At 46.8% G+C, this 18,338-nt stretch overlaps 1 protein-coding gene and 1 pseudogene across 3 annotated transcripts; one reads left to right on the forward strand and one right to left on the reverse strand.

Moving 5' to 3' along the window:
• Window positions 1-377: 377 nt before the first annotated feature.
• Window positions 378-11,144, reverse strand: LOC149284841 (mitochondrial adenyl nucleotide antiporter SLC25A25). 3 transcript variants are annotated; one of them, XM_089496078.1, is made up of 11 exons: window positions 5,244-5,402; window positions 4,284-4,410; window positions 3,968-4,055; window positions 3,603-3,638; window positions 3,372-3,483; window positions 2,792-2,950; window positions 1,664-1,816; window positions 1,355-1,462; window positions 1,089-1,256; window positions 756-906; window positions 378-562 (listed from the first exon to the last, which is right to left on the reverse strand). In XM_089496078.1, exons 1-11 carry the CDS (start codon window positions 5,400-5,402, stop codon window positions 378-380), a joined length of 1,446 nt encoding a protein of 481 aa, XP_089352204.1. The 3 variants fall into 3 exon arrangements, with proteins under 3 accessions (XP_089352204.1, XP_089352203.1, XP_089352206.1); XM_089496077.1 differs by lacking the exons at window positions 3,603-3,638; window positions 5,244-5,402 and adding an exon at window positions 10,845-11,144; XM_089496080.1 differs by lacking the exon at window positions 3,603-3,638.
• A 726-nt stretch (window positions 11,145-11,870) lies between these two features.
• Window positions 11,871-13,655, forward strand: LOC149284842 (nuclear apoptosis-inducing factor 1 pseudogene; annotated as a pseudogene).
• The last annotated feature ends 4,683 nt before the right edge of the window (window positions 13,656-18,338 follow it).

The following is an 18,338-nucleotide window of genomic DNA, read 5'->3' on the forward strand; positions in this document are numbered from 1 at the left end:
GCACTCTGTGCCATCAGAGACTAAACAATGTATAAAAACAGGGCAGTGAGGGTTTGTAAAAAACAGATGACAACCTTAAAACAGAAATAAAAACAAAAAGAAAAAAACATACACAAATGTAAACAGCACTCCAGGTTGGAAGAAGCTACGGACCCCCATAGCCAGGGGTGGAAAGAAAGCAAGGGTCAATTGAGCTAATTTGTGGCAGTTCTAATGCCCACATTCTCACTTCCTTCTGTTTCTGGATCATCACAGCTTTACTCCATCGTTTTAGTGTTAAATGCATTCACAGAATGAAGACCGGACCTTCCGTATCCAGGGAGTTTACAACCCAAGACGGCAGTCTAATTTCCAACGATCGCTCTCGCCTGTACCCATCACCGGGACCTCACGCCAAGCGTCAGCTTTAGATTCTCATAGACTACGTAGCTGATGCTGACGGCAGGGATCACCTTCATGAAATTTGGGGCCAAGCCCCGGTACAGTCCAAACGCTCCCTCAGTCTTTACAATTTGCTTGAAGAGTTTGCACATTGTGGCTTGAGGAGCGCCCTCAATGGAAGCTGCCAAAGAACAGAGCGTTACTTCAAAATGGAACCGATTAAATATTAAATCCAATATTATATTATACAGATGGCAGATTCAACAGATCACAAAACTTGGCTTTTTAAGAAGTGGGTAGTTGCCAAATGGCACATTTTGGTGTCTTGTGGATAGCGATTTCCATTTAGATTATTTAGCGATAAAATATCTTACCCTGTGCCTGCATGCGTGTTCTGACTAGAGCCAGGGGGTAGCTGGCCAGTTGCCCGCATGTGCTTGACATGGTCCCGCAAGCCAACAAGACAAAGACGCCAGGATCAGCGCTGCTTGTAGCGTATCTCTGCAGCCAAGCGTTCTTCAGTGTCTGGGGAGGAATTAACAGTGAATTACTAGGAGCTCCATGGCAGCTGGAATGCTACACATTAAAAAATCCTAACACAAACTGCAGGCATTTACAAGCGCAAAATGCACAAGGTATCCTTCCCACCGGCATAATACACATAACCATGATGGTATTTGAAACGGATAAAGCAGAAGGGAGCTTACTTCATACACAGCCAAGTCAATGCCGGCATACGGGATGATCCCCAGCATATTTGGGACGTATCCTTTGTAAAAGGCCGACATCCCTTCTTTAAGCAGGATCTTTTTCCCACAATCCAGCACGCCTTGATATTGCCCAGTTTTGCGCAGCGCCATCCGTGTCTTCAGGACCTACAGCCAAAGGCAACAGAAAATGTTAGCGGACTTGGAAGGAAAGAAACAAATACGACCCCCAAAAAATTAACCCACCCTCCCCAAACGCAACTTACCTCCATGGGGTATATACTGCTTTGAGCAATCACACCAGCCAGAGATCCGGCCACCAGCCTCTCGCGAATCCCCAGTATCTCATGGTCACTGCCAATGAAACGCTTAATCTGCAGAAAACAGAATAGGAGGAAATTAGAGCAGATAAATGTTTATAACTAAACCGATATGACAAATAAAACAAAAATGTTTAATGCAGCCATCGAGACTACAGAAGTTAAGAGGGCGGCTGTATAAAGCTTTTAAAAGCCAAATTATACATATTTATAAACAGAAAGGCCACCAATATTCATATATAACGCCCGCCCTACCTGTTCGTATGCCATGAATTTGATTGCAGACTCTGGAGCAATTTTGATGACATTGATGCCGTTTCCGCGCCACAATGAGCGTAAGCCACCTTCACGGATCATGTGGGTGAAGCCGCCAACGATAGACATGTTATTGCTCCGGGAAGCGTGGACCTGGAAAAGCAAAGGCGAGGCACGTGATTAAAATTCGCCTAAATCCAGGGACAATGGCTTCTGGTTGTTTCAGGGAAGAACATGTAATCCGGACAGGAATGTTCATTAAATGGTTTAACAAAATAAGCAGCAAAGCGTACTTCGGGTAAAATACGGATATCGGAGCTGCCAGTGCGTCACAACTTTAATACCTGCTACCAAACAAAGCTAATAACAAAAACCCCAAATGCTCTCGGAGAACTGGGGACTCATTAAAATAGAAACAGTAAAGGGGTAAAAAAAATATCAAAGAATAAAAAAAAAAATTATATATAATATATATATTATACATACACGTATATATAAACATATAAAGCGTCAACATATTGTGCAGCACCATAGAAGGCGAGATATGTAAAACAGACGTTTCCTACAGTTATTCAGAGTAAGTCTGACCCGCACACTACAGAAAGTTACACAAAGAATCTGAGGCTTATGATGAACAAAGTCTTTTAGAGGTAGCTGCTGGCCAGCTGAGAAGAGAGCGTTCTTTAGTTTATTTAGCCAACGGGATGAGCTACTGGAAAGCCCTTTGGCACAGAACATGTTAGAAATCTGCTGTGGCAAACATCAGCTGGAGTCACGATATATACATTCACGGGACAGGATGGCAGCAAACTCCAGAGAGCGAAGATAAGGGCATCCAAGTTACACCACGTTCTTAACAGAGTGGCTACCGGCCAAAGGGAAGCGTGTTATGTTCAGTGTTCCGCAACATGTAAAGAACACACGGAAAATGCAGGTGCTTTTAAGAGCAAAGTCTACAATTCTTCCCTTTGACACCTTTAATAAAAGCTTACACAATTCTTGTTCAACAGTGAACTGTACAAAGGTATTGCGCAAAAGAGAACGATAACGGACTCTGCTTGCTATGTTTTACGCTGTGCCTGGAAAGTTTGGCACCCAATTACAAAAGATGCGGTCACGCAGACATACCTGCATGAGTACTTTGAGTCTATCCAGAGGTGCTGTGCAGGTCCGGGACACGGCACCCGCTCCTCCTCCAGCAACGAGGTGCCTCCACCACATGCCAGTCTGAATCTCTTCCACCGTAAACTCGTCCGGGACGATCAGATTTTCCCCCACATCGAAAATCTGCAAAGGGAGAAGAGACATCTGATCAGTGTTGCTTTGATCTGCGGTGTCTATCCAATAGATATAAGCCATGCTCTCCTCAACAAGCACGGTGCCGATAACTCCAAGCGCTTTACTTCCAAGTACTTTCATGATGCCTGTACTCGCATTACATATCTGGTTGGGAAACAATTAGCATCAACCATCCAGCCTTCTTAACGCGTACATTGGTCGCTCCAGGGGGTGGAAAAAAACCAGTGCAGACTGACTGGGACCAGTGATGGTTTGCTCCATTTGCATATCAGTTCCTGAAGATTCGTCTCCTGTCACTTGAACCGATTACCCCACGATCATTCAACAGACAACATGGCAAGGAGGTACTGTTTGAGCCCCTAGGTAAGGTTTACTAACCGCGGATCGTTCTATGGAGCACGACACTTACTGTAGAATGTTTCCAGTACAGGATGATCTCCGGAATGTTCTCTGCGGGATGCAGAAGATGATAGTCTCTCCACTCATTCCAGTCTATTGTCATCGTTCCGTTCTTATCCATGCTGCAAAATAAAAAGACAACCCCATATGTAAGAGAAGAGACGGTAAGAGCAATGAAGCATCCCCTAAACACGCAGCACAAGATGGGGGAGGGAAAGAGACAAGAGGAGAACATACTTACTGGGCAACCGGACCCCATCGGTGGCCCATCCTAATTCTGGCAGTCACACAGACAGAAGCAAGAGGGGAGGAAAAAAACAGGACAAGCGACACTGTTATTCCTTCCAGTACTAGACAAAGTCCAGGTGAATTGCTTTAAACAGATTGTCCAGAGCAATACACGTTAAAGCACAAAACACTATATGCCCAACCAGGCAATATCTGGGGCAGATTTTGGTTTATTGCACAATCCTGTTACCCCTCTCGGTAGGTCACCCGTATAACGCCATAGTGTAACATGAGACGGGGGGGGGTTCTCACAGACCGCACGACACAGGGGGAAAGGAAAGAGACGAAGTTGGATCTAATGAAGGCCGTCACACTGACCTTTTGAGAATCTTCTCTGCTTGCTGCTCGGAGATGTTCACTCCAAGGTCTCGGAGCGATTGCATTATCTCCTGGGCATCGATTCGGCCTGAGCAGAGAGAATTAGACAAAAGTTAGTAAAAAAACACCGTGCAACTAGAACAAGGTTACAACAAGAGGAATTACAGGAATAAGAAAGTTCAAGAGAAGAAAAAAATGCAACAACCGTACTGCCTGATCATTTTGTTCTCCACACTTTGACCCAAGTCAGTTGAAGAATAATTTAGTATATGCTGAATTACGTCAATAGATTATTTTTTCTTTTCTTTAAACGTACCATCATTTTTCTTGTCCAAACTCTTAAAAACCAGCCTGAGCTTCTTCTCGTGATCGCGAAGGTAATGCACAAACTCCTCAAAGTCCAGCTGCCCATCTCGGTCTTTATCGCCAGCTTTGACAATTTTCTGTTGGGAAGAACACAAAAAAAGCTTAGTTACTTCATCTAGGTTTTAGGCCACCTATAAAAAGGACTTAAACCAGCCCAAGCTGAAAGGGGGCAAAGCGTGCATTTTTATCGGTAAAGATATGAGCCTTTAGAGAGAAAATGAAAATGACGGGTGCGAGTCAAAGAGGAGATAAAGAAACCCTTTCAAGCTTAAACCAGTCTGAGCGATTGTCAAACGACCAACGGGTCTCACGGCAATGAAGGGGTTAATAGGATTAGGACTCTGCCATCTATAGGCTGAAAGGGGAGATTTGCGGTGACCTTTGTAAACTGTCTGACTGCTGTCACAGGACTCTCAGGGGACACGGAGTGCCGAATAGCTAAAGTTAGGCTGAGTGTGACATGAGGCAAGACCCGCGGGCTCCGAGCCAAGAGCTTCACGAGGAATGGATAGTGAAAGAATATCGGCAGAAACACGAAACCAGCCTGAAAATAGGAAAATGCAAGAGCCGAAGGTTTGGACCATTGCGTGTTATATCGAGTAGTTAAAACATCTCCCCATTCAGACCACAGTCCCCAGACACTTCGGGAAATCACACAAATCCTTAAGGTTTCAGTAGGTCCGGAAGACAGTATCAGGACCAACTACAAGCCATTAACATTCATATGTGTACAATTAAGCAGGTAAGTGCCTTCCTTGGGAACAGGTGGCCATAGACACCTTTTTAACGCGCAGGGAAGTCAGACATTTAAAGCGTTAAATGCATATAACATACGGCCCGTAGTCTATTCTGCACGCACATCTACAACTATGCTGCTCAGCAACCCACCAATAAGGAAAGCCCGACTCACCTGTCGCCACTGACGATAGGTAGAAAACTCCTGGGACGGAATAAAAAGACTGAGTCTAAAGATAGATTTTAGCTCCGCCGGCAGCCCCTCGGACTCAAAGCACTGGAATTCGGCCTGAGATTGGTCCAGCACCGGCACGTAGAGACTCAGACACAGCATTCTGGAGGTGCCGGTCACACCTGCGCAGAGATCACACAGCACGCTCGATACACTATCTGCCGAAAGCCGGCAAGTAGCAGCCCTAAGAGGCAGCTGTGCTCTGCTCCTATTGGCTGATGCCGACCAGCCCCACTCCTGTATAATGCAGCACAGGGGCCAGAGGCCCAGCCCTCTTAGACCAGCCAATCCCGTAAGAGGCGAGGAGAATCCCTTGTGGTACTCGGACACGTACAGAGTAACAGATACCGGGAGCCAAACGGCAGACAAGGGAACTCCCGGCAGACATCCTCGTGACAAAGTAATTCAAGGAGCTCATCGTATGCTTCCTTACAGGCGAACGCCGCTTCCCACCTAAATATTATGATACAGAACACAGCAGGCACAGCACACGCTGCATCTTGGACGAGGTTTCCACAACTTGAAGGGATATTAACACAACAGATACGAGCCCTCTTATCAAGCCCATCAATCTATTATTCAGGGGCGCTTAGCAAACGAGTTTATTGTCAGTCTCAATGACACGTGCGCACCCTTTCATTGCCGAACTGATCTGCAAAGGATCAACTACAGCGGATCTTCATTGAGCGACTCTCACCTTTCTGTGTATATCTACTGGGAATCTCTGGGGGTCCAGACACGGACCTCCAAGCTTACTGGGCTGGGGTTCTCAACTGAACCTCATGGATAAGGACCAGGAGAGGCAAAATGTATGGGGTTGTAGTTAGTTTAGAGCGCATTTGTAAGGAGACAAGTCTGATACACCAATGCTAGCACAGTCCATCTAATGCCACTAGCTTATGGGCAACAGAAGGATGAGCATGCAGGTGCCACGTAGGTTTTTTAATGCCAACTTTAGATTTCATAAAATCATAATATTTAGAACAGACATGAAATAGGGGAGATCCAACCCTTTTCATCACTCTGCAAGAGGAGTAACAGCACCCATACAGCACGTGTTAAACCAGTGCTTCTCGCCAATCTAAAATACAAATTGTATTATAAACGTATTGACAGGACCTTTAAATAGCACCCCCCCCACAACACACAAATGGTAAAATCCTACATGGCTGACACATAACGGAAGTCCATTGAGTTTTAACCCACTACGGACCCCTCCAAGTTGACCTTTTAAAAACACCAAGTGAAGACATCCGGAAGTCTGAGGAAACGGTCTGAGGAAGTGTCTCACCGGGGATGGAAAAAAGCTCTGGAGCGAGGCAGCCATGCTTTTTAATATTTCACTGCTGGCGGCAAGCTATTTTAGAATTTCTTACAATGATATAGGCTTTGACAAACAGAGAGAAACACAAGAGCTTACAATCTAAGCTCTGTTGAAGGAGAAGAAGAAGAAAAAAAAAAGGCATAGGCCAGTGCCCCCTGAGTTGGAACATGTATGATGTCACGAGATTGAGGAACAGCAAATATTGCAAGTATTTCCCTATAAAATCTGGAACGAGCTTTAGGTCACAGGATAGAGCTGAAGTTAATAATTAGGAGATGCAAGAGCTCTGATGCAAGATAAATCAAGATTACGCGGGCAGGTGACAGATAAGGGACAGATCAGTAATCCGCCGCATCCACGTGAGCTGCATCAACGGCTCTGCCAGGAATTCTCCAAACAAGCAGCGCAACCAAATAATACATCGAACATAAAAAATAAATACGTTAAACCAGCACTTCGTTATAACCATAAGGTGTGGGGAGGAAAGAGGTGATCCACTTAGAGAGTGGCTACTCACGCTGCGTTGAAAGGACCGGCGGGGCACTCCGCATCCCATTTTATTCTGAGCGAGAAAATATTTAGATGGCGAACAAGAAGAGTTCAGCAAGTTTTCACTCAATTATTGCAATTGAACCCCAGTGCCCTCTAGCGAGCAGAACAAGGAGGCTGTTAATTAGCAGATCAAAGGGAAGCTGGAGAGCGCCGGGTTCGTGCAGGAACACTATTTACCCTGCGTGTACACAAACAGCCGCACAATCCGCATATCTCAAGTGCCTGCTATACACACGGCCCGTTTCCATGGTTACAGACAACAGAGGGTTACCTGCTGGAAGGGCTTCTTAGGACCCACTACCAAGAGGATGATCCGGCCCTCGTCTTTTGATTCATCGGCTTCGGGATTTTGCCTTTCAGAGTCCTGAGGGCCGGTTTGGCTCTTTTTGGTATCTGGGCCCTTGCAGGACACCCAGGGAAAATATGCTCCTAGGAAGCGCCGGAACGCCTGCATCCTTCTGCCGGCTGTTTAAAGGCTTCGGAGCGCAAAAGGGATCTCAGTCTGGACGTACGGTCACCTCAAAAAGCCCCAACTGCCACTTTCCACGACGCAACCCGGAAAGCAGCCCCAGAAGCCCCGGCTTCCGCCTGAATCAGCAAACGCATAACCTGAAGCCGGCAGCACTTAGTCTGCATCCACACTGCAGCAGGGTCCGGCCAATCACAGCTCGGAACACTACCACATCCAGCACGCGAGCCAATGGAAATCAGGCAATTAGAGACATTTTTTGCATCTCTCGTCATTCATCATGACCAAGTGCATCAGATCGTTCAGCCTCTGCCACAAGTGCCGGCCAAGGGCCAAATAACTTGGGGGGGGGGGGGGCATCACAACCACCCAATGCTGCATCTCACGGTAACCGAATTGTCCCCATTGATCACAAATAGGGGGGATATTTTATGAAGATCCTTCACTTGGAGAGCCTGAATCAGCTGTCTTCTCCCTGCCCCCTTCTCAGGGTCATTAACAGACCAGTTAATTTTACCGATCTTGCCAGCCAAAGAAAGGGCCTGGACTACTTTACATGCGTACCGTTCCTCTTTCATTACAGAAAGCCTGTAAGTATTCTTATCGCGCAGGCCCTCTCCGACAAGGGACAATTAACCCATTCATTAACAGAACGGAGGGATCGACTACACTTTTACCAATTGAGGATTGCTGTGTCCTCTGCAAATGACCCCAACCCTGTTAATCTGCCTCACTGCTAGTCCATTCAGCAGTTTATAACCTCCAACAAGATTACCCCGCTTCTCAATGAACGGACGGGACTTGGAGGGCAGACGGTCTTAGCGAGGAAGATGACGGGGTACCGAGTGTAAGCGGTGGGGAGGAAATGGAAAAGTGTTTTAATAGGATCACAGAGGATTAAATGAAGGATATCATGACAAAAGATCATTAAGAAAGCCTCTTATCTCCTGCACACGAGACACTGATCCCTTGCTACCCTCAGCTGCATATAACGAGAGAACGGAAGGCCCTGACAATGACCCTTATGAATGAAATAAAACAGAGTTCTCTACAGAGCATTGACACGACCGCTCCAGGTGGAATCCGTTGGCAATTAGAGCTGCCCGTGAATTTATGACGACCTGGTGTCAGGAGCCGCGTCTCCTCCGAGGTCCCGTGGAAGCCCCTCTGTAGGCAGATCTCACACCCGGCCGCCCGTACAGGTTTATAAATGGGGATTTAAACTACACTGCTTAGGGGACAAAGCCCAGAGACTTTTAATGACTAATGATCGCCATGAAAGGCGCGGAATGCTGAAGTTCTGCATCACGCCGGCTCTAACTTTGCACACCTGTTTTAATTACGCCGGTGGCAGCTGATTTGTATTTCAGAGATTCCTTTCTCTCGTTGCTTGTGTAAGCAAAAATCTGAAAAAAGGCACATTTTGGAAATTGTCCAAATTGTGCTTCTTATTTCCCTGAACCAAAGCTTGAGGAGCTGAAGAACAGAAAAGTAAGGACTTCTCACGTTTCAGCAAATGTAGAAAGCGGGTGGATCTTTTATTTATTAAGCGCCAACAGCTTACGCAGCACTTCTTACGATACATATATTCAGGGTATATGGGAAGACTGACCAATATATCAGGTAGAAAGGGGCACTGGTTGTCTGTCTATACCCTTAATGTGCTTCACAAATTCCCTTGAATGTCATTATGCCCGGCGCTGTACGGAATGCCTAAGTCTTGTGGTGTCCAACCTGTGGCCCTCCAGCTGCTACATCTGCCATAATGCTCTTTCAGCTAAGGGGCTGGCTGAGGAGTATGGGAGATGTAGTCCTGCATCAGCTGGAGAGCCGCAGGTACATTGTATGATGTAGTTGGCACGTTACACCGGGCGACAGACAGAGGACATCTGAGAACATCAGAACTCACCAAGTCAGACCTTCTCCACTTAAAATCTAGCCATGTTTCTCATTTACTTTAAGCAGGGAAGAGCATATAATGTTTAAAATAAGAAAATATTAATATATAAAGCTGGGAAACGCTCTGCTCTCCAATCAAATAAAGGGTCAGCAGAACAGTCGTGGGGGGAGGGGGCATTAGCATCTTCATTATGGAGCTGACACACGCCAGAGATATTTCAGACATTCCTGGAATACAACGGCCCCGGGGCCAGGAAGCCTCGCAAGCACCTCAGGAGAATACTGGCAGGTAGAGCGGCCCCATTGGCAAGCGCCGTCACACCGCCACACAGACTGAACTACCCGCAGATCACTTATCTCAAACGGTCACCCCCGTCTCTGGAGCCATCCGCAGGACAGACAGACAAATAGAAACGCTGGACTTAAACCAACGTCACGGGATGCTTATTTTTCCACCTTTTGTTCTGCTGTTCCTTGGAAAGGACAACAGTGCTGTGTTTATCAGTGTTTGCCGAGCTTTACCGGGTAAACAGCTCAGAGCGTTTGTAAACAGAAGCACACAAAGCCAGGTTACGGGATCCACAGGGAGACCCCCAAACCACAACTGCGTGCTCCAAATCCATAACCAGCCCAACACCGATACAGTCAGGATTCCAACCCACTCAATCCCATCCTGACCTCAAGAGCCGACATTCTATTTGACGACAACCAAAGATTTAAGTCAGATAGCACGATTGTTTGATCACGGCCTCCATCACGTTTCTGTAAGCCAAATTGTTATAATATACACTAATGTTCCATCTACCCATGTACAGTGCTACAGAATATGATGGCGCTATATAAAAATTAGGCAGCAGCCCAACGCTCACATACCACCAATAAATACGCCAACGCATTTATTGCTACTAAAGCAAAAAAATATATATAATAAAATAGGAAGTTAGTCACAAAACAAGGTATGTTAATATACACAGAGCTGTACAAACTCCTGTGACAGATATATATATATACACAAATTGCTAGCGCTGTATAAGTAGATTATATACATTTTGTTTATATAGTCCCAACAATTCCTGCAGCACTACAGTTACAGTCCCTGCGTTCAAATAAACGAATAGATTCAGCGCAGACAGAGAAACGCTAATCGAGAAGAATCTAGAATAAAACAAGGAAAGCCCGCGCTTTGCAACGCATGTAGGCCGTAAAAATAGCATCTGTGGGCATTTACATCGCTAAAAGCTGGGACTCTAGACAGTAGAGGCCCGAGCCCTCCACCCTTGCCCCGTCCACTGTTGCTCACCCTCAGCTCCAGCTCTGTCCGATGCACCCCGAGCCGTTTAAGCCCCACAGTCAGATCGTTCATGCAGATGGCGCCATCTTTGTTGACGTCTAGCTCCTGGAAGAGGATCTGGAGCCTGCGTTCGTGCTCCGGGCCGCCACACAGAGCTCCTCCGCATAGGTCGGAGGCCAAGGCAGATGCCAGGGACTGCGGGGCTGATGCAGACGAGGCCTCGTGCGTGTGAGGGGCGCCTCCCAATGTGTCACACTGACAGAACACCCCGCTCAGCAGCGGCGACACCAGCGAGCGAGGACGGGCCATAGACAGTGGAAGCCTCAAAGGGAACCGGTTCGGTAATTGAAACTTCACCCCACGAGAAGCTCGGTTCCACACTCTATCAAACGCCGGTATATGGCGGCAGGAAACGCGTCAGCCCCACACCTCCCTGACGTAATGCATACCATCAACGCGCGCCCCCTTCCGGCAACTGACTAATCAAAAAGCCCTTTGTATCGGGGGCGGGACATCACACTGAGACACTAACTCAATTGGCTACATAGGTTTTGATTGGCAAGTACATTATTCAATGAGAGACTAACAATTAGGAGGGAAAAAAAGAACAGGACGAGTTTTATTTAATAATATAAAGATTCTTTATTATGTTAACGGCCCATATAATCATTGCATTACAGCCTCTTAATTTTTGCCACGAATATTGAAAGAGTCAAGCTGCCAGCAAAGCATTTTGCTAACAATATCCAATGAGAAGTTCTATTTTTTTGACAGACAAGAAGTATATCCAATCGCGTACAAGTCGTACTCCTACGATAGCTTGAACAGGGCATTGGCTTGACGAGCCAGATTGACGTTCATTTCTACCAATCGCAGTGTAAACCTTTTGTGTGGGGCTTGCCCCGCAGTCTGCAAGATTGCGTATAGAAACGATAAAGAGGCAGATTCTGGAAACGGTTACGCTGCGTAGATTGCTTGTTCATCAGCTTACGCAATTTACGTATTGCGGCCTATTCCACATTGTTGGCGGGGGCAATGGCTACGCCAGCCAAGAAAAGAAAGATGAATTTCTCAGAACAGGAGGTGGAAATCATCATGGAGGAGATGGAGAAACAAAAGCACATCCTCATTAACCACTTTAATGCTGGCGTGCCACTGCTGGCCAAGAGCAATGCTTGGCATGAGATTCTGAAGCGGGTTAATGCCATCAGCACGTGCCACAGAGAGTTGGCGGAAGTGAAGAAGAAGTGGTCTGATCTTAAGACTGAAGTCCGCAGGAAGATGTCGCTGGCACGTGCCGCAATGGAAGGTGAAGGAGAGGCTCTAGCCATGCTCACCCCGATGCAGCAGCGTATCTGCAACTTGTTGGGTGAAAGCACCATTCTCAGCTTGCCCACCCAAGACTGCCCAACGGAGATAGCGGGCCAAGTGGCCATCAGCTCGCCGGGCACCGTCACCCTTTCTCAGAGTGAGTGGTAAATGCTTCAAGGTACCCCCTTGGTAGGGTTGTCAATTATCATGGCAGTAACTTCCATGGGGCTTTCAGAAGCGGGTGTGATGCCGGCACGGGGCAGGATCTCCAGCATTACCCCAGGTGCCAAGAGCCCTAGTTACAGCTTTGATTTATTATAAGTAGGCCAATTGTGTCCATGGGGGAAAAAAATCAACATGGCTGGCATTGTTTGGAAAAGTTGGCATCCCTGCCTGAGATTCTGAAATCTTATTGGCTGGCGGCGCTTCGGTTAAGCAGGCCGAATACATCGCTAGTGCAGTTTCTACTTATGGCAAACCAAATAATTAACAACATTGGTTTTATTGGCAATTTTGTTTTATCCAATGTTTTCCCCCATTAATGAACTTCTACCGCAAAACAACTAGCCTAGGTGGGGTGTACAGAGATGTTTATTAGTTATGAATCTCTAGGTCATGAAGGGGAAATATTAGCTCAGGGCACATTGGGACAATAGTTGTGAAATCAACAAATTCAAACAATGGCAATTATCCTCTGTAAACTAGAATAACATTGCGAGGCCGTTCATATAGTGTTCAGGACCAAATCCTACACCGAGGGATGTATGAAATTCAGATATGACACCGGGACATAGACCGTTCTCTTTAGGCCACCAACTTCATAGGATGGTTTTCCATAATTGTGGCTTGGCTCTTAGAATGTGAAAGCATTTTTTTTTTCCAATCAAAACCTGTGATAGCCCCCCGTATGGATCAAACGGCCCAAAGGTCAAGAGAGCATGGCAGACGGCTTGTGCTTTTAACGGTGGGCCTAGTGATGCCGCAGGGACGCATTAGGGGAATGTTATGGATGCCTAAATGAAAACAGATATATTTATCTAACATTATTTTGCTCTTTCAGTCCCATCAGAAACAACGTATCACACCCTGGAAGACAACGTAGTAGAGTATTGCACAACGGAGACCCCTGCCACAGTTTCGTCCGAAACCCCTGTAGAGATTATATCGCCTTCTCCAGAAGTCACAGTTAAACCTCAGGAACTGAAGAATCGGATCGCTTTAAACTCAGCCCGGCTGCTACAGGAGCAGAAAGTAACCAACTTGCACGTGAAGGAGATCGTTCAGCACCTTGAACAGCAGAATAACATCCTGCAGATGATTCGCCGTTCACAGGAAGTGCAGGCCAGCGCCCAAGAGCGCCAAGCACATGCCTTGGAGGGAACCCAAGCCGCACTGAGTGCGCTCATCCAAGTGCTCAGGCCAATGATTAAGGACATGCGCAGGTATCTGCAGAGTGTTGTCCCCAACTCACAAGAAGGCAATGACAACTCTGGAACTCAAAATGGGTAGTCAGATAGCCCTGACCAGTGACAGGAATGGACCACCTAAAACCCAAACCATTACAATAGTGTCGTAATAGGAAAAGTAGAGAGGAGTGGAAGACCTTTGGAAGTGTGATGAGAGGGTAGAATGAATTGCCTTGTTTATTTCAGGAGTTATGAAATCTTAAGCTTGAAAAGCTAAAGCCCTTCCTAAATCCTGGGTAGAAGAAACAGTTTTAATAAAATTAATCAGTTTTTTTTACATTTCTGCTAGAACTGCTTGACAATTTAGTTTTCCCTGAAGTTTGAACCGTTTTGATAACCTCATTTTTTCGCAGCTGGACAACCTTCTGGTCAATATAGCATCATCCCCAATGTAGAGGTGGTTAAGGTGGACACCTTGTTCCAGTCTGGGTCAGGACACATTGTCTCCAAGGAATGTTATAAAGGAAGGCCTTCAGGACTTTGCATGTGAATACAGACATGGACGCCCTTTAAAAACAAGCAATTTGAATTGCAAACTATGTGGGTGAATGCAAAGCTGTTAAGAGGCTTTTAACCTCAATTTGCCTGTGTTTAGGGTTCTTTTATATTCCAAAATGTGTATTATGGGTGCCTGGGAAGCGCTACAATCACCCGTTAGTATCAAATCTTTAGTTCTAAATTTATTTTGAATGTTTTATTTAGTACCATTCATCAAGAACACTCTATAGATCTTTCTTTCTATGCAGATATATCAAGTAACCAAATGCCTTGTTAAGACCTCACTATGTCTGATCATCCTCAACGTCATATGAATACTGCTTGCGTGTTCTTTATATTTTTTTTAAATTAATAAAACCAGGCTGTGTTTCTCAAGTTGTTGCATTTCACGAAAATACTGATTGAATGACTTCTATAAAATGCCTCTAATCCAGCCCACTAAAAGGGAAAAAACTATATATATACTACCGTTTCAAAATGTGTGAACTTTTAAAAGAAACATTTCCAAAACGATCACATTGATTGAGAACCAAAATACAAAAGCTACACTATATGGACAAAAGTATTGGGACATCTGACAATTACACCAAAACAGGGACTTTGATGATGTCCCATTCTTAAATCCTCGGGAATACATGTGAGAGCAAAACTGACAAATTATATCTCACCAGTACATGCCCTGATGGAAAATCTACCCCATACACGGATTCCAAAGTCTGTAACACTGTAAGTATGATGCCCTTTATACATCTGTTGTTAAAGACACAACAAGAAAATACTTTGCTCGCAGTCGAAAACATCGAGCAACCTTTGCCCCGTGACTTCAAACCTCCAAATCTGACTCCAAAACATAATACATACGCAGGGCCGGCCTTAGGGGTGTGCGACCGCACAGGGCGTCATGGTTGCAGGGGCGCCTGACCGGGACTTAGATTAAAGCATCGGGGGTTTTTTTGTGTTTTTTTTTAAAAACTTTATTTAACATCATTCATGTTAAATAAAGTTTTTAAAAAAAACCGATGCTTAAATCTAAGTCCTGGTCAGGGGCGCCGAGCGGTTGCTCGTGAAGTTCTCGGCAACCGCTCGGCGCCCCTTACTCTCCGTGACTCCGTCGCTGTGCCGGCATCTCATATTGAGCGCCGGACTATTCCGGCTCTCAACATGAAATGCCGGCACCGCGGCAGAGCGAGAAGACGGATGCCTCCCGCTCTCACCGCAGGACTCCGGCAACAAGGTAAGTGGGGGGGGGTGTAGTTTGAAGGGGCAGAGGGGGGGGTGTAGTTTGAAGGGGCAGGGGGGGTGTAGTTTGAAGGGGCAGAGGGGGGGTGTAGTTTGAAGGGGCAGAGGGGGGGTGTAGTTTGAAGGGGCAGAGGGGGGGTGTAGTTTGAAGGGGCAGGGGGGGTGTAGTTTGAAGGGGCAGAGGGGGGGTGTAGTTTGAAGGGGCAGAGGGGGGGTGTAGTTTGAAGGGGCAGGGGGGGTGTAGTTTGAAGGGGCAGAGGGGGGGTGTAGTTTGAAGGGGCAGAGGGGGGGGTGTAGTTTGAAGGGGCAGGGGGGGTGTAGTTTGAAGGGGCAGGGGGGGTGTAGTTTGAAGGGGCAGAGGGGGGGTGTAGTTTGAAGGGGCAGAGGGGGGGTGTAGTTTGAAGGGGCAGAGGGGGGGGTGTAGTTTGAAGGGGCAGAGGGAGGGGGGTGTAGTTTGAAGGGGCAGAGGGGGGGGTGTAGTTTGAAGGGGCAGAGGGGGGGGTGTAGTTTGAATGGGCAGGGGGGGTAGTTTGAAGGGGCAGAGGGGAGGGGTAGTTTGAAGGGGTAGTTTGAGGGGCGGTAGTTTGAAGGGGCAGAGAGGGCGGGTAGTTTGAAGGGGCAGAGGGGGGGGGTAGTGAGGGGGGGCGCCAGAGGAGTAGTCCGCACAGGGCGCCACAACGCCTAAGGCCGGCTCTGTACATACGTGTTATCTATAGTAAGTTTTTGAACTATACATACGTGACATACATGAGTGTTACACCCAAGGCCGTGCTTTGACCTTCCTAACCCGCAGGATCTTCGCGTTCCTCGTATGTCACACAAGCATTTTAAATCCCTGAAGTTATTAGTAGGTGGCACTACCAGTAAAACGCAGAATGTATATTGCATTTCCTATCTTGCTTGTTTAAAATAAAATTAATCATTTGTGCTAAAGAAGTGTCCCCTTAATTGTTCTTCATAAGGTCCCCCTTTTAATTTCATTTGGCTGCAGTTTCTGCTTCTGAACTGAGGGGGGCGCTCTTAGACCAGATTAATCAAAAGGAACGTGGCATAAACTGCGTTAACCTCACACCCTTCACCCGGTTCCTCCACGCTTGATGCAAAAGAGGAATACAAACAAGATGATTAAGAAATCCTTGGCTTGTGCGAACAACGTACCGTTTAGCCATTTGGCAATGCTCTTCAGGTTTTTTTTTTTGTGCTGAAAATTGAATTATTGGAATAATAGTCATTATCTTAAGGTTGCCATGAGTAAAACCTCTCATGGAAGATGACCCCCAGTTGTTTTCCCAGATCAGTTAGTTGGGCCCTGTCCTGCTGTCCCTGGTAGTTGCTCTACTGTCCTGCTTTTGCGGGTAACGGGGAGCATCGGCTGCTTGGGGAAGTCCTCTCGTCTATCCTGGCCTCCATTGCTGTCCCCCACTTTGCCTCCTGACGACACTAGCTATTGACAATGGCTAGTTGGGTAAGGCGGGCAGGTGGGCCATGTCTCCCACCCCACCCACTTCCAAACTGGCCCTGCTTACTGCGACCCCCCCAACAAAAGTCTCCCAATTTGGACACCAGAAACGTTGGGACACGTCTCATTTCAAGGGGGGTCCACATACCTTTGGCTATATAGAGTGGATACAAAAGGGAGAGTTGGGAGGAGTGCAAATCCCTCACTTCACCATTCATTATGAAGGGCTAACAAGGGCTGAGCTGACCCTGCATAATGCATAATTGCTCAGTTGGTGAAGAGCTAAGGTTTTCACCCAGAGACTCCGGGAGAAGCGTCACTTCCCTGGGTCGCCACCAGAATACTCCGGGTCGCAGCAGCAGCAGCGTTCTGACGCGCCCCATTCCCAACCTATTTCCCCCTTAAACAGCAGCAGCGGGACCGCTTACCAATGTCTCGGGGGCTTCCTGCCCGCAAGGAGGGGGGCTTGGGGGAACTACTAGGTATGGTGAGGAGGGCCAGCCAAGCATGTCCAGCTGCAGATGATCACTGTGGTCGGACCTTCAAAATTAATATTGCAGTTGAGGGGGTAAAAACCACAACTCTCTCTTTAGAGAATAGTCATCGGTGTGGTAGCCTAACTCCAATTCCGGATTGGCCACTGAGCAAACGCTGCAATTGCCCGGTGAGCTGGGTCCTGATGGTGCCTCTAACTCGCCTTTATGCACCAGATTCTGTCCTTCGCCGTATAGCTGCTGGTTGTATATATTGTATATAGCCTTAATGCTGCCGCTGGCTGTATATATTGTATATAGCCTTAATGCTGCCGCTGGATGTATATACTGTATATAGCCTTAATGCTGCCGCTGGCTGTAAATACTGTATATAGCATTAATGCTGCATGCCAATACACAGGTCATTTTGCTGGCCACTGGCCTTAAAGTGCCAGCACTGACTTTAATGCCAAATTTGTTGCTTTTGATCTGGAGGCACAATCTCAATTTGCTATAGAGTAACTATATTGAGCAATAAGGCACATATCAGCTGTTCCCATATATTAGTGCATATATATGAAATTATACATCTGGGTAAGCTGTTGTCACTCATTATTTTCATTTGTTTTGCAGCGGCGTTATCCCCCCCCAAAGGACTGAGGCTCCCCTGTCCTATCTCCAAGGCGGCCCCAAGAAATTCAGTCAGCGCTTTATCTGGATAATTTTTAAGCAACCACCAATGAGGGAACGTCTTTACATGTTTCCCTCCAATCAAAACCTCGCACTGTCTGTTACCAGCCAATAGTCACCCACTGAATTGAAGATGACCAATCATCGCGCTGTTTCTATATCTGCGTCAGCGCAGCTCTGATTTCAGCGAAGAGAGTCGGTATTCTAGAAGATGAGCGGTTGGCGAAGTTACGGAGTAAGCGCAAATCCCCGAATAGAACCCTGTGGACGCTGTGTGGCGCCGTGGCGCTTCTCACGCAGATTACGTAGTGAGCCTGTGGTTGCCGTGGTGAGATAGCGGCTGGAGGTGAGAGACTGCACTCCGGGA

The sequence above is a fragment of the Sceloporus occidentalis genome, unplaced genomic scaffold (genome assembly GCF_023333645.1).
Source record: "Sceloporus occidentalis isolate IW3139 unplaced genomic scaffold, rSceOcc1.0.p SCAF_87, whole genome shotgun sequence".
In the NCBI taxonomy this organism is placed as follows: Eukaryota; Metazoa; Chordata; class Lepidosauria; order Squamata; family Phrynosomatidae; genus Sceloporus; species Sceloporus occidentalis.

Coding starts and splice junctions, on each gene's coding strand:
- LOC149284841 (XM_089496077.1), bottom strand. CDS start 11,144: ATGGCCCGTCCTCGCTCGCTGGTGTCGCCGCTGCTGAGCGGGGTGTTC. Junction 2,951..3,371: donor TGTACTGGAAACATTCTACA/GTAAGTGTCGTG, acceptor CTCCCTTTGCAG/ATTTTCGATGTGGGGGAAAA. Junction 563..755: donor AACACGCATGCAGGCACAGG/GTAAGATATTTT, acceptor GTTCTTTGGCAG/CTTCCATTGAGGGCGCTCCT.